Raw genomic sequence first — 13,548 nt, forward strand, 5'->3', positions numbered from 1 at the left:
CGTTTTCCATTCGAATTTGCACGGAAGGAAATCTAGGGCTTTTCGTTTAGGTTTATTGTTGGCGAGCAAGGGGCCCGCGGCGCCCATCGCCAGGAGCGCCAGGTTTGCAGCACAAATCACTCGTTTTCTTCGATTTCCCTATTCGCTAGGCTGTCGGCGGCAGGACATTTGATCGCATTAAGCGACAAGAGCGAGTGTTGACTTCAATTCTTGTGAGAATTGTGCCAATCGCTCTCTCCTGCCACTGCAAGCCATAGATTTTCTCGAGTTTCTGGTGATTTCTTCCCTTTCCCAGTGGGCCATGCGTTTCTTCCTGCGATGATTGCTACCATTCGACAAGCTGATGCGTTTCTTCGTCTTCCATTTTGTCACTCTCGGCTTTTAGCAGCGCCTGCAAACACGTTTCCTTGTGCGTGTCTTTTGTCCGAGGTTCATGCTCAAGGACTTGGTTTTACCAGGCCTCTCACTGCTAAGAGGGAGGATCGAGAGAGTCGTGTAGCCGCTAGAGTGGGCGATCAAGGCCGGGTGATGGCCATCGTTAGCGTTCCTCCGCCGGGATACAGAGCCAATGTCGGTGTTTGTCTCATCAACAAGAAAAACCAGGTGAAAACTCGCGCCTTGGATCGTTTGTTTCTTTCAGAGACTTACTTCTTGTCCAGGTCTTTGTTGCGAACAGGCTCGATGTTCCTGGATCCTGGCAAATGCCTCAGGTATGAGATCGTTTTTTCTTTCCTCCCTTCTGATCGTAGCTAGATCTTTTCTTTTTCGATAGGGAGGTGTTGACAAGGGGGAGGAGCCACGAGAAGCTGCGATCCGAGAGCTACGAGAGGAGACTGGAGTTACTTCAGTGGAAGTTCTTGGAGAGGTGAGTCAAAAGAACGATTTTTTATGCTCCTTTTTCATTGATGCTTCTCGCAGGTTCCAGAGTGGCTGACTTACGACTTTCCTCCCGATGTGAAAGCGAAGATCACCCGGCTCTGGGGGAAAGAATGGACGGGTCAAGCACAGAAGTGGTAAACTTCGTCTCTACGTGGTTCCTGAGACGAGACATTTTGTTTGTTTTTCTTCGACAGGTTTCTCTTCAGATTTGCCGGAGACGAGAGTGAGATTGATCTTGCTGGTGATGGCAAAGAGGCTGCTGAATTTGCCGAGTGGAAATGGCTGCCAGTTCCAGATGTAATCCAAGCAGTAAGATCTCAAAAATCTCTCCTTTCTCGAAATCTCTCGTGGCTTTTAAATGTCTGTGTTCTTCCAGGCCGTAGAGTTCAAGAAGCCAGTCTACGAACAAGTATTCAAAGTTTTCACGCCGATGATCCAGGCCTAGATAAAAAGCATTTTTCTAATGAATGCCCCCGCGTACGTTCAAGATTTTGCCGCGTGGCAGATTTTCATCCGTCGATGTAGCTCTTTAAGAATAAAAAAGAGTTTGCTTCCTCTTCTTTTCCATGAACCCTAAAACGAACTCTATGGTGTAGGTTTTGTGGAGCTCGCGCTTCTCTGCGGCACACTGCGATGGCGCTGCGGCTCCAATCTTCCTCCGGGGGCGCCGAGCGTCCCTCAAATGTAAGTCTGAGCTTGAATCGATTGGAAGGATTGACGATTCTCCTCTGCCGCCTCAGTCGGATTCGCAAGACAAAATACCGGCATTCTCCGTTGTCCGGAAGAAGACGCCCTTTCAGAAGCACAGGGAAGAAGAAGAGGCTAAGAAGAAGGTATGAAGAAGTGATTGGGAGTTTCGATTGTTTCATCTTTCTTTCTTTTTATTCTCTCGATTGTAGCGTGCCGACGAAGAAGCTGCCCGTCTCTACGAAGAGTTTGTCGAGTCGTTCAAGGCTGATGACACTCCAGGCAGCAAAGCATTTGTTCGCGGTGGAGTTATGAATCCAAACGAACGAGTAAAGGCCACCTCGGAAAAGGAGAGAGACAAGAGTAGCTCGGAGAGTATGTTGCCTTGTTCCTCCTGGTTCTCGAATTTTGATCGTGTTTTTTATTGACTCACAGGTCCTGTGACGAGAGTGCCTTCCTCCGCAAAAAAACCTGGCAGCAGGTATAATTTCTAGTCACAAGTTTCTTCTTCTTTGCTCAAAGTTTTCTTTGTTTTTGTTTCCTCCAGGTATGTGCCATCTTTCATTCCGCCTGGATTGGCAGCAAGTGTAAATAAGGACAAGGAATCTGACAAGAAGGTACATGTTGATTACAGGTTTTTGATAAATGAACTGAAGAGCCTCATTCTCTTATCAACTCAAATTTGCACGTTACTTTAGAAGGATGAAGAGAAAGCCAAGGAAAAAGATCGTGGCAAACCCCGCAACATAGATAATTTTATGGAAGAGCTGAAAAAAGAACAAGAAATGAGGGAGAAGCGCCATCAAGACCGAGAGCATCGACAACGAGATGGAAAACCACGAGGCACTTCAACGGTAGTTATATACTATATAGCTTTCAGTTGGTCCGCGCTCGCTTGGGGCCAAAATCGTCCTGCAAAAGCTAAACGTTTTCGTGAATAACCGGCTTACCTTCTGTGTCCAGCCTCCCAGTCGTTTCGACGAGCTTCCCGAAGAAGATCCGAACGGCAAGCTTCCTGGATCGTTTGATGATGGTGATCCACAGACGACCAATCTCTACGTTGGAAATCTCTCACCGCAGGTAAAGCTTCTATGTTTTCTCGTTCTCTCTCTTGATATATATATATATATATATGCACTGGTTTCAGGTCGATGAAAACTTCCTGCTGAGGACGTTCGGTCGTTTTGGACCAATTGCCAGCGTCAAGATTATGTGGCCACGAACAGAAGAGGAAAGAAGAAGGCAGCGTAATTGTGGATTTGTTGCTTTTATGAACAGGGGTGAAGCTCAAGCTGCAAAAGACGAGATGCAAGGTTGAGAAGTTTTTCTTCTTCATTCTTTCCTGATTATTTTGTTTGTAGGTGTTGTTGTATACGAGTATGAGTTGCGCATCGGCTGGGGTAAAGCAGTCGCTCTTCCAGCCCAGGCTCTTCCTGCTCCTCCTCCTGGCCAAATGGCTATACGGTCGAAAGAGGTACGTTGGTTTTTTGCAATCGAAAGTTGTGTAGAGACGTCGCTTTGCAGGGTGGTGCCACAGCTGATGTTGCATGGTCTGGCCCAGGGGCTCCTTCTGCCGTTTCAGTTAATACTCAAAATGCTGAAGTGGTAAGCTTTTTAAAGCACTTGCTTCCTTATCAAGACAATGTTTTTGTAGGTGCTGACACCCAATGTTCCTGATATTGAGGTGGTTCCACCGTCAAACAGTCATCTTCGACATGTTATAGATACCGTGGCTATGTATGTTCTTGACGATGGCTGTCCTTTCGAGCAAGCCATTATGGAAAGAGGCCGTGGTAACACTTTATTTAACTTTTTATTTGATCTGGGATCCCCCGAGCACACATACTATGTCTGGCGACTCTATTCTTTTGCTCAGGTATGGCTTACTGGGGTGGGGTTTGTAGTTTTCATTTTCTTGAGCTTTTTCATGCCTGGTTATGATTGCTGGACAATCTGACGAGTAGTTTCTTATATGAAATGTAGGGAGACACACTTCAAAGATGGAGGACAGAGCCTTTCATCATGATCACGGGTAGTGGGCGGTGAGTGTTGTGTTTTTCTTTCTATTCTTTTTTTATCTTCTCAAGTTCGTTTGGACTCGCTTATAGAGCTCCATTGGCTTAGAGTTGGTAGTATTGGATACACGAGGGAGTGAATATTTTTGCTGTTTCTGATGGATTTAATTGATCAGATGGGTTCCTCCTCCGTTACCTCAGCAAGATGCTGTAAGAAGTCCCGAGCATGAGAAAGCATCAACTTTTGCTGCTGGCAGAGTCAGGGTAAGACCTCTAATTTTCCTCGTTTTTTTTTCTTGCTTCTAAGGTTGATTTACAGAGAGATACGTTTGAAAGATCACTCGCGGATGCCCAACGTGACGAGTTTGAAGATATGTTACGTGGTTTGACGCTTGAAAGAAGTCAAATAAGAGATGCAATGGGTTTTGCTCTTGACAACTCTGAAGCTTCTGGAGAGGTATGGTTTGGTGTTTCTCTGAAAAAAAAAAACACTTTGTGCGTCTTGCAGGTGGTTGATGTCTTGACGGAGTCTCTTACAATCAAGGAAACACCAATTCCAACTAAAGTGGCGAGGCTTATGCTCGTATCTGATATACTACATAACAGCAGTGCTCCGGTGAAGAATGCATCGGCTTATCGCACCAATTTTGAAGCTCGGCTACCAGATATTGTGGAGAGTTTCAATGACTTATACCGCAATATAACAGGACGAATAACAGCCGAAGCACTGAAGGTAATGTGCATCATATTTGTTCGTGAACGCTGACTAGCTATTCTCTTGCAGGAGCGCGTGCTGAAAGTCTTACAGGTTTGGGCGGACTGGTTTTTATTTACGGATGCCTACGTAAATGGATTAAGAGTCACTTTTCTACGCTCTGGAAGCTCTGGTGTTCCTGGCTTCCATGCTCTCTGTGGAGATGCTCCACCAGCTGGACTGGAAGATGAGCAGAGTATGGACGAGGAAAGAGTTCATGAAGCCGCTCTTGCGGTTTGCCAAGGAGAGCCTGCAGCCGAGTTGATGAGCTTGCCCTGTGCGGAACTAGAAAGAAGATGCCGTCACAATGGTCTATGCATACGAGGAGGGAAAGGGATCATGGTGGCCCGGCTATTAAATCTGGAAGAGTCCGAGAAACAGAAGGCTGGGAATGGAAGAAACGACTTGCACAAGGCTGCGAGGCAAAGGCCGGTCAAGCGTTTCGATGATGATCCTGCCGATACGCGGAAGAAAACCATCTTGCCTGCTTCAAAGTGGTCGAAAGAGGATGACGGCAGTGAAGAGGAGGATAGAAACGATGGAAGGGTGGGGTATTCCTCTGGAGACGAAGTGTTCGAGAGGCGCATGGACAACGATAGAAGAATAGACGAAGAAAGAAGGCAAGTCACTCTCTCACTTGGTACTGACTGATCGACTTCGCTTTGTAACAGGCAAAAGTTGAGAAGGCTGGAGGTGTCGGTGATGGAGTACAGGGACTCGCTAGAGGAGAGAGGCTCGAGAAACGTGGAGGAGATCGAGAGGAAAGTAATGCAACACAGGAAAAAGCTGGAGTCAGATATTGGCGTGGAGGATTCTTCCCGAGGCTCCGGTAAGAAGATTCACATTTTATAGTTCTCCAGTCTCTTAGACCATCAAAACTTGTAGATCGAAACGAGAGGAGGGACGTCTTCTCCAGGAAACGAACCAGGAGCCGGAGCCGCAGCCGGAGTCCTCCAATGCGCGGCAAGGGTAGATCGAAAGAAAGGGAGCGAGGTAGCAAAGATAGAAGGGAGAGAGAGAGAAGAGCAAGAAAGTGAAGGTTGCTTGCTTGCTTGCTTCATTATAAAGTGGGCTTTGTCCAGAAATTCTTTTAAGTCACTAAGCTTAGAACGATCTTGATCATTCGAGTTGGCCGGGAAACCGTGCTCGATCATGATTGCTCGATTCAACCAAGGCAAGTTTGGGCGATCTAGAAGCTCAAGATCTCAAACTCGGCTAGTACTTAGAAGTTTCTTCTGGCAGTGATGGCTTGATCTTGAGCTTGAGAGCGTTCCGGGCTGATAGAGCCAGCTCTTTCTCCGCGCCGCTGAGGCACCGGCCATAGCTGCGAAGGTAGTAAACGCAGCTGCGATGGCAAGAGCAGTCATCGTCACCGAAGCAGTAGTGGACACTCTCCTCCCGAGCTGCTGTTTGGACTGAGAAAATGAGGAAGATCGCCACGACCAACATCGAGATCTTGACCATCCCAGCCTTCAACATCGCCATTCCTGGTGGAAACCTTCTCCCTGGAAAGAAGAAAGAACAAGAGAGGCTCGCTTGAAGTTCACACTAATCTTCTCCTTCGAAACTCTCGAATCGAAAAGAAAGAAAGAACACTCTCTACTTTTATGGTCCTAGTGGTGTATCCACCGCATCAAAGCGCCAAAACTGTGGATCCTGGGAAGAAACTTTCACCTGTTCCAGAGATTTAATACTCTTCCAGCCGAGTAATCGTCTTCCAGCTCAAGAGAAATCTCATGACAGCTGCTGCAAGAGGACAAAAGAAAACGATGCGTCACACTATAGTCTTTGCGGGCCGTCACAATCTATGCTAGCTCCACGCTGTTCCGAAGTTTTCCAGGAGCTCGAGATATTTGGCTGGGCGATACGGAAATCTTCGGGGAGTTATGTTGAGAACAAAGTTTGCACTGCTTTGGTGGTTGGATTTGGTCGCTCCGATTTTGGGAATTCACAGAAGGAAAACATTACATAACTTAAAGTAAGCAAAAACGCAAAGATTTTTCCAGTGAAGAACTTCCTTGTCGCAAGTTCTCTCATCCGTCGTGGAGACTTCATATGATTGACGTTTCTTTGCGTGTGTAGCTCTCTCCATAGAAAGTTCAGCGGTACGGCAGTGAGCTCCCTTCACTGAAATTATGTTAAGTGACGGCGTCTCTCTTGTTTTCTGCTGCACTGTAGCTTTGCAGCTGCTGATCCATTCCCTGCATATGTCCTGGCCAGTCTTGATAATCCTCCGTGACTTGTTGAAAACCAAACAGGCGTTCTTCTTCGAGTGACAGTAAACCAGGATTTTGGCTGCTCGACTTCTAGTTCTTTGTCTTCCTCGACGATCCTTACATTATCCATGGCGGCGATGTAACGAAACGAAGAACCATCTCTTCCGAGCTCTAGCATCAAAGTAACCATGAGATTCCAGAAATCATCAGCTACGTTGAGTTCATTGTGGAGATTCGAATAAAAAAACCTAGACTTACTTCACAGTAGTATGATCAAACTATTCCCAGAGTGCTGCTTGCCTGTAGACATGTTCACAATGCTCGTTTGTATAAACTATAATTCTTTTTGAAGCTAATAAAACATAACAAGCATCTAAACTAAAGGCATAGGATATACGCTACATTTAATTAATGTTTCCTTATCACCTTTGATTCAGTAAAGCAGAAGTTTGGTCGAGCCTTCTCTCTCTCCTCTAAAGTCAGAAGTTTTGGCTATGGCGCTGGAGTCTTCCAGGATCACAGTGACCAACATTTGCTTGGTTTCTCCAAGTTACAGCCCGGAGAATGTCGATCTGTTGGAGAGGAAGAAGCAAATGCGTCTCTGTGCTGCTTCTCATATGATTTGGTTCGTGCCTTACAGGACTCGCCTTCTCTTCTTCCGAAAGCCTCCTCCCCATCTCTCCTTCGGGGCCATTGTAGCAAATCTCAAGAGTTCTCTTGCCAAGGCGCTGGTGGAGTTTTATCCCCTGGCAGGGAGATTGCTTGTGAGTGACAGCGAGAATGGACTCCGGATGGATGTGGTTTGCAATGACAAAGGCGTGCTCTTCATTGAAGCCAGTGCTACTGGAGTTACTGTTGAGGAGCTCGCAAAGGATGAAGTGAGTGGTCATTTCGAGGGGATTCCAGCAAAACTAGTGGAAGATCTGGCACAATGTGGAGACTACGATATATTGACAATTCCATGGTCCTTCGATGCTCCTCTGTTCATCATCCAGGTACTTCAATATATATCCGCATTGATAATCAAGTCGAATCGTATGTAGGTGACAGAGCTTTCTTGTGGAGGCATTTGCATCTCCATCAAGTTCAATCACCAGCTTTTAGATGGAGCTGGGACCTGGAACTTTGTCAAGTCATGGGCCGAGGTCTGTTGTGGTAAATCTATGTCACTCAAGCCCGTGGTCGTGGAAACTCCACCATGCATTGCGGTCTCGGACGATCATCCCACAGATTTTGAGCTTCGAGCAGGGTTTGAAAGGGTCTGCAACGCGGATTTACTGAAAGTAAGCACCAAGTCAACATCGCAGTCCGCGGAGTATGACATGAAGTGCTTTGCATTCAAGAAGGAGATGATCCAAAAGATGAAGCTCGAGAATCCAGGGTTCAGCTCGTTCCAGCTTCTCACGAGTTTCATATGGTCCAGAGTTAACGCTGCGAGAGATCTCAAGGATGACGAAACCACTACTCTTTTATTTGCAGCAAACTGTAGAGGACGGATCAAGACTGTGCCGAAGGGATTCGTAGGAATGGCCGTGGTGTATGATCACGTTTCCACCAAAGTCTCGAGCCTACGAGCTGAGGGAAATGAGCTGAGAAATGGGGCGGATCTTCTCAAGAAAAAGATCGGTGATTTGCTCACGGAGGAAGGCGCGGGTCTCTACTCAAAGGTTGTGAGCAGTGGCGACAGGGGCTTCACAGCTTTTCCTCAATCTAAGAGGGAAACAGCATTGATCGTTGGAAGTTCGTTCTACTTCCCGGTTTTCGAGGACTTTGGATTTGGAAAGCCGGTTGGAATGACGCTGGTTCGTCCTTCTGAGGATAGCAAGCTATACTATTTCCCAGGGAAGGAGGAAGGTGATGTGGTAGCATATATTGGGCTCACAAGTCACGCGATGAGAAAGCTTAGTTTTCCACAGGTTTGAAACAATATAAAGTTGTCTCTTTGCCCCTCACCGCGGGACGGCATGGAAATCAAGGCGAGGATCTTCGAGACAGATGTTTCTGATGGTACCGTTATTGTTGACATGCACGGGAAGCTCCAGATAATGGATCGGGCCACCGCGGCTTTTGGCTGGATGAAAGAGACGAATGCTGTCTCCTTGACTGCTATGTTCCCAGAATTTGCCCGGAATGGGCATTACAGAGGCGCTCTCGAGCTCCTCCATGGATTTGGAGGGAGTCAAGCCAAATGGCTTGCCATTTTTTTTTTCCTGGAAGCCTGCGCCGGTCCCGGGAATAGAATCTGCTGTAAAATTTTCCACTCCCGAAATCGAGGGAATGGAGCTTATGCGCTGGGGAAATGCGGTCACGTTGCGCGATGATGGCGGCGTATGCCCAAAACGGACAGCACAGGGAAGCGCTCCGAGTCTTTAGCGAGCTCGACACGATGCTGGATCGCGAGCGTCTTGGAGGCGTCCTCAAGTTTGGCCATGGCTAGAATCTCGGATCCTTGCTAGTGGAATTCGCGTGAGCGTGATCGTGGTCGTCACCACTTACAGAAAGTGTGGAGCTCTCAGCCTCGCGAGATCCACGTTCAATGGCCTGTGCTGGAACACGATGATCTCCGCCAACGTGCAGCACGGCAACGCCAGGAAGTGCTCAAGCTCTTCAACGAGCTCAAACAAGCCGGGACTTTGAGCGAGCACTGCTGCATGATCGATCTGCTGGGACGAGCTGGGGGATTTGAAGAGGCTGAGAGAGTGGTTGCTCCATGAAACGCAATGTCCTCTCCTGATCATGAATGTCGCCTCTCAATCACCAAGTCCTGGATAAAACCAGGGCATGGCATTTCGTAGTTCGATATAAGCTGCGGCAAATCCCCGTCACTTGTGGTCGTGGAAACTCCCCTGGACAACGAGCAGAGCTGGAGATTTAGCTCCCGCCGATTTTTCATGCGGTGGAAGATTAGAACTTGTTCACACTATCAACGCCATGAAAAGCTTCTCGTTTGCCCAGGAGTGAGATTCCACGGCAAAGAGATGGAAGACCCCGTTCTTCTCAGTCAAGTGCTGTGAAAGCTCTCCAACGCTGGAAACTATGACTCTCAGTTGGAGATGTACGCTTTCTCATGACATGAGGAGGAGTTGCCACCTCATAGATCCACGTTGGCTGGAGTTGAGTAGATCAGAGCCACATTGTCCACACGACGCTTCCGCTATGTTTTGACACTCTCGAGACTGTCATGTTCAGGACGGCCTCCATAGACATGCAAGCCACCTCTATATGAGCCATGACTACAGCGCTCTAGGCTCGCCGTCATAGATTTTGTTTTAGTGCAGACAGGGTGTGACTGGCGGAGTCTTCTAGATCCTTTTGGGTATGTCCTTGAGAGCGTTCCTGGCTGAAAGATCCAGCTCTCTCTCCTCGCCACCGAGGCACTGGCGATAGCTTCGAAGGTAGTAAACGCAGCTGCGATTGCAAGAGCAGTCATCGTCACCGAAGCAGTAGTGGACACTCTCCTCTCGAGCTGCTGTTTGGACTGAGAAAATGAGGAAGATCGCCATCGAGATCTTCATCTTCGCCATTCCTGGTGGAAACCTTAAACGAGAGCACGAAACTCTCGAAGTTCACACTGCCTGGTCCTTAGAAACTCTCGAATCGAAATGAAAGAACAAACACTCTTTACTTTTATGGTGTATCCACCACATCCAAGCACCGAGAACCTTTCACGTGTTCCAGCGATTCAATACTCTTCCAGCAGTGTAATCGTCTTCCAGCTCAAGCAGACACATGACAGGTGCTGCAAGAAGACAAAAGAAAACGATGTGTCACACTATAATCTTCTATGCTAGCTCCACGTTGTTCCTGATAAGTTTGCGATGGATAGAGCACCGTAGCTCTGCTGCTGCTAATCCATTCCCTGCATATTTGGAGGCAGGTTCGAAAACAGAAGATAAGCTGAAGCTTGAGATTGCTAACCCCACTTATTGCATTAATGGCTTCAATTGATATTTGTAACTAAATTTAAGACACAATAGTTTTATATTAGAAAATTATAAATTCTTATTTAAATAATTTATAATAGTTATAAACAAAAAAAATGTAGTTTTGACCAGAAAATATGTAATTGTTATGTTTAGTTCTTATTTATGACTAAATTTTAAGTCCAAAAAACAAAGTTATAAACATAGTGGTAAAGATGGGAATTTAAGTCATTATTTATGATGATATTTAAAAATAAACAGTTTTCTAACCAATATACATTTTTTCCTATTTTAGAAGCTTAAAGGTGCTCTTGATAAATACTATCTAGGTCGTGGTGAATGAATGCAAGTATATTTTTTTTATGTCAGTTTTATTACTTTATATTATTTGTTGTTTCATATTTGCTAGCTTTTCTTATAAGAGAATGCATACAATCACCCACAGCAATGGAATTTACAAGGAACTCATCAATCTTCAGCATTTCCTTTATAAAACGTTCATGGTAATGGATTTAAATGAACATTTTCCTTTGGTTTCTCTCATTTGTCATTACTCTGTGTTATCAAAAATGGATACAACCACCTTCTTTATTTTCCTAAGCCAAGCCCAATCTTTAGCCCATTCAGGGTATAATACTCTTAATGCTTTTCGCAGCTCCAAATTTTCCTCCAAGAAGAATTTATAAGATAGGTAAAACCCTAAAATCACCAGGGAGAAAACTAAAGGCGTAGGATATACTCTACATTTAATTAATGTTTCCTTATCACCTTGATTAAGTTTGGTCGAGCCTTCTCTCTCTCTCTTCTAAAGTCAGAAGTTTTTGGCTATGGCGCTGGAGTCTTCCAGGATCACAGTAACCAACATTTGCTTGGTTTCTCCAAGTTACAGCCCGGAGAATGTCGATCTGTTGGAGAGGAAGAAGCAAATGCGTCTCTGTGCTGCTTCTCATATGATTTGGTTCGTGCCTTACAGGACTCGCCTTCTCTTCTTCCGAAAGCCTCCTCCCCATCTCTCCTTCGAGGCCATTGTAGCAAATCTCAAGAGTTCTCTTGCCAAGGCGCTGGTGGAGTTTTATCCCCTGGCAGGGAGATTGCTTGTGAGTGACAGCGAGAATGGACTCCGGATGGATGTGGTTTGCAATGACAAAGGCGTGCTCTTCATTGAAGCCAGTGCTACTGGAGTTACTGTTGAGGAGCTCGCAAAGGATGAAGTGAGTGGTCATTTCGAGGGGATTCCAGCAAAACTAGTGGAAGATCTGGCACAATGTGGAGACTACGATATATCGACAATTCCATGGTCCTTCGATGCTCCTCTGTTCATCATCCAGGTACTTCAATATATATCCGCATTGATAATCAAGTCGAATCGTATGTAGGTGACAGAGCTTTCTTGTGGAGGCATTTGCATCTCCGTCAAGTTCAATCACCAGCTTTTAGATGGAGCTGGGACCTGGAACTTTGTCAAGTCATGGGCCGAGGTCTGTTGTGGTAAATCTATGTCACTCAAGCCCGTGGTCGTGGAAACTCCACCATGCATTGCGGTCTCGGACGATCATCCCACAGATTTTGAGCTTCCAGCAGGATTTGAAAGGGTCTGCAACGCGGATTTACTGAAATTAAGCACCAAGTCAACATCGCAGTCCGCGGAGTATGACATGAAGTGCTTTGCATTCAAGAAGGAGATGATCCAAAAGATGAAGCTCGAGAATCCAGGGTTCAGCTCGTTCCAGCTTCTCACGAGTTTCATATGGTCCAGAGTTAACGCTGCGAGAGATCTCAAGGATGACGAAACCACTACTGTTGTATTCGCGGCGAACTGTAGAGGACGGATCAAGACTGTGCCGAAGGGATTCGTAGGAATGGCCGTGGTGTATGATCACGTTTCCACCAAAGTCTCGAGCCTACGAGCTGAGGGAAATGAGCTGAGAAACGGGGCGGATCTTCTCAAGAAAAAGATCGGTGATTTGCTCACGGAGGAAGGCGTGGGTCTCTACTCAAAGGTTGTGAGCAGTGGCGACAGGGGCTTCACCGCTTTTCCTCAATCTAAGAGGGAAACAGCATTGATCGTTGGAAGTTCGTTCTACTTCCCGGTTTTCGAGGACTTTGGATTTGGAAAGGCGGTTGGAATGACGCTGGTTCGTCCTTCTGAGGATGGCAGGCTATACTATTTCCCAGGGAAGGAGGAAGGTGATGTGGTAGCATATATTGGGCTCACAAGTCACGCGATGAGAAAGCTTAGTTTTCCACAGGTTTGAAACAATATAAAGTTGTCTCTTTGCCCTTCACCGCGGGACGGCATGGAAATCAAGGCGAGGATCTTCGAGACAGATGTTTCTGATGGTACCGTTATTGTTGACATGCACGGGAAGCTCCAGATAATGGATCGGGCCACCGCGGCTTTTGGCTGGATCAAAGAGAGGAATGCTGTCTCCTTGACTGCTATGTTCCCAGAATTTGCCCGGAATGGGCATTACAGAGACGCTCTCGAGTTCCTCCATGGATTTGGAGGGAGTCAAGCCAAATGGCGTGACATATATTGTCTTTCTGGAAGCCTGCGCCGGGGATAGAATCTGCCGTAAAATTCTCCACTCCCGAAACCGAGGGAATGGAGCTTGATTTCTTCGTCAGAAATGGTGGTCTCGGCTTATGCGCTGGAGAAATGCGGGCGACAGCACAGGGAGTCTTTTGGGAGCTCGACCTCGAAAAACACGAGCGCCTTCGAGACGTCCTCAAGTTTGGCCATGGCTGGAAGCCTCCACTCTCGGATCCTTGCCAGTGGAACGCGTGAGCGTGATCGTGGTCGTGACCACTTACAGGAACTCTCAGCCTCGCGAGATCCACGTTCAATGGCCTATGCTGGAACACGGTGATCTCCGCCTACGTGCAGCACGGCAACGCCAGGAAGGGCTCAAGCTCTTCAACGAGCTCAAGCAAGCCGGGGAGCGGCCAAACAGCATCACTTTGAGCGGCTGCATGATCGATCTGCTGGGAGGAGCTGAGGGATTGGAGGAGGCTGAGAGAGAGGCTGCTCCATGAAACGCAATGTCCTCTCCTGATCATGAACGTCGTCTCTG

At 46.9% G+C, this 13,548-nt stretch overlaps 4 protein-coding genes across 6 annotated transcripts; all 4 read left to right on the plus strand.

Annotated features, from left to right (window-relative positions):
• The first annotated feature begins 51 nt into the window (after nt 1-51).
• On the plus strand, nt 52-1,440 carry LOC9652803 (nudix hydrolase 26, chloroplastic). Of its 3 annotated transcripts, none has more exons than XM_024671043.1 (7): nt 52-102; nt 459-603; nt 660-710; nt 773-865; nt 919-1,013; nt 1,074-1,188; nt 1,256-1,440. In XM_024671043.1, exons 2-7 carry the CDS (start codon nt 529-531, stop codon nt 1,322-1,324), a joined length of 498 nt encoding a protein of 165 aa, XP_024526811.1. In that variant the 5' UTR covers nt 52-102; nt 459-528; the 3' UTR covers nt 1,325-1,440. The 3 variants fall into 3 exon arrangements, with proteins under 3 accessions (XP_024526811.1, XP_002966223.2, XP_024526812.1); XM_024671044.1 differs by lacking the exon at nt 52-102 and adding an exon at nt 334-409; XM_002966177.2 differs by having other exon boundaries at nt 52-603.
• Nucleotides 1,441-1,458: 18 nt separating this feature from the next.
• On the plus strand, nt 1,459-5,433 carry LOC9652346 (protein RRC1). Its single transcript, XM_024671045.1, has 18 exons — nt 1,459-1,563; nt 1,620-1,712; nt 1,779-1,941; nt 2,002-2,047; nt 2,114-2,183; nt 2,265-2,420; nt 2,530-2,646; nt 2,714-2,879; nt 2,928-3,040; nt 3,091-3,171; nt 3,221-3,442; nt 3,550-3,608; nt 3,758-3,845; nt 3,901-4,038; nt 4,090-4,314; nt 4,366-4,955; nt 5,007-5,164; nt 5,221-5,433. The coding sequence occupies exons 1-18, from the start codon at nt 1,513-1,515 to the stop codon at nt 5,370-5,372; spliced, it is 2,688 nt and encodes an 895-aa protein (XP_024526813.1). The 5' UTR covers nt 1,459-1,512; the 3' UTR covers nt 5,373-5,433.
• A 1,567-nt stretch (nt 5,434-7,000) lies between these two features.
• LOC112345078 (fatty alcohol:caffeoyl-CoA acyltransferase-like) lies at nt 7,001-10,508 on the plus strand. Its single transcript, XM_024671046.1, has 2 exons — nt 7,001-7,546; nt 7,595-10,508. Exons 1-2 carry the CDS (start codon nt 7,046-7,048, stop codon nt 8,471-8,473), a joined length of 1,380 nt encoding a protein of 459 aa, XP_024526814.1. The 5' UTR covers nt 7,001-7,045; the 3' UTR covers nt 8,474-10,508.
• A 756-nt stretch (nt 10,509-11,264) lies between these two features.
• Nucleotides 11,265-12,799, plus strand: LOC9652347 (BAHD acyltransferase DCR). The gene is made up of 2 exons (XM_024671434.1): nt 11,265-11,802; nt 11,851-12,799. Exons 1-2 carry the CDS (start codon nt 11,302-11,304, stop codon nt 12,727-12,729), a joined length of 1,380 nt encoding a protein of 459 aa, XP_024527202.1. The 5' UTR covers nt 11,265-11,301; the 3' UTR covers nt 12,730-12,799.
• Nucleotides 12,800-13,548: the final 749 nt, after the last annotated feature.

Source organism: Selaginella moellendorffii, unplaced genomic scaffold, assembly GCF_000143415.4.
Source record: "Selaginella moellendorffii unplaced genomic scaffold, v1.0 SELMOscaffold_7, whole genome shotgun sequence".
NCBI classification, from domain to species: Eukaryota; Viridiplantae; Streptophyta; class Lycopodiopsida; order Selaginellales; family Selaginellaceae; genus Selaginella; species Selaginella moellendorffii.

Excerpts from the sequence above, each read along its gene's own strand:
- LOC9652803 (XM_002966177.2), top strand. The coding sequence starts at position 319 with ATGATTGCTACCATTCGACAAGCTGATGCGTTTCTTCGTCTTCCATTT. Across the intron at positions 711-772 it reads GATCCTGGCAAATGCCTCAG|GGAGGTGTTGACAAGGGGGA; the intron begins GTATGAGATCGT and ends CTTTTTCGATAG. Across the intron at positions 866-918 it reads CAGTGGAAGTTCTTGGAGAG|GTTCCAGAGTGGCTGACTTA; the intron begins GTGAGTCAAAAG and ends TGCTTCTCGCAG.
- LOC9652346 (XM_024671045.1), top strand. The coding sequence starts at position 1,513 with ATGGCGCTGCGGCTCCAATCTTCCTCCGGGGGCGCCGAGCGTCCCTCA. Across the intron at positions 2,647-2,713 it reads TTGGAAATCTCTCACCGCAG|GTCGATGAAAACTTCCTGCT; the intron begins GTAAAGCTTCTA and ends CACTGGTTTCAG. Across the intron at positions 3,443-3,549 it reads GACTCTATTCTTTTGCTCAG|GGAGACACACTTCAAAGATG; the intron begins GTATGGCTTACT and ends TATGAAATGTAG.
- LOC112345078 (XM_024671046.1), top strand. The coding sequence starts at position 7,046 with ATGGCGCTGGAGTCTTCCAGGATCACAGTGACCAACATTTGCTTGGTT. Across the intron at positions 7,547-7,594 it reads CTCCTCTGTTCATCATCCAG|GTGACAGAGCTTTCTTGTGG; the intron begins GTACTTCAATAT and ends AATCGTATGTAG.
- LOC9652347 (XM_024671434.1), top strand. The coding sequence starts at position 11,302 with ATGGCGCTGGAGTCTTCCAGGATCACAGTAACCAACATTTGCTTGGTT. Across the intron at positions 11,803-11,850 it reads CTCCTCTGTTCATCATCCAG|GTGACAGAGCTTTCTTGTGG; the intron begins GTACTTCAATAT and ends AATCGTATGTAG.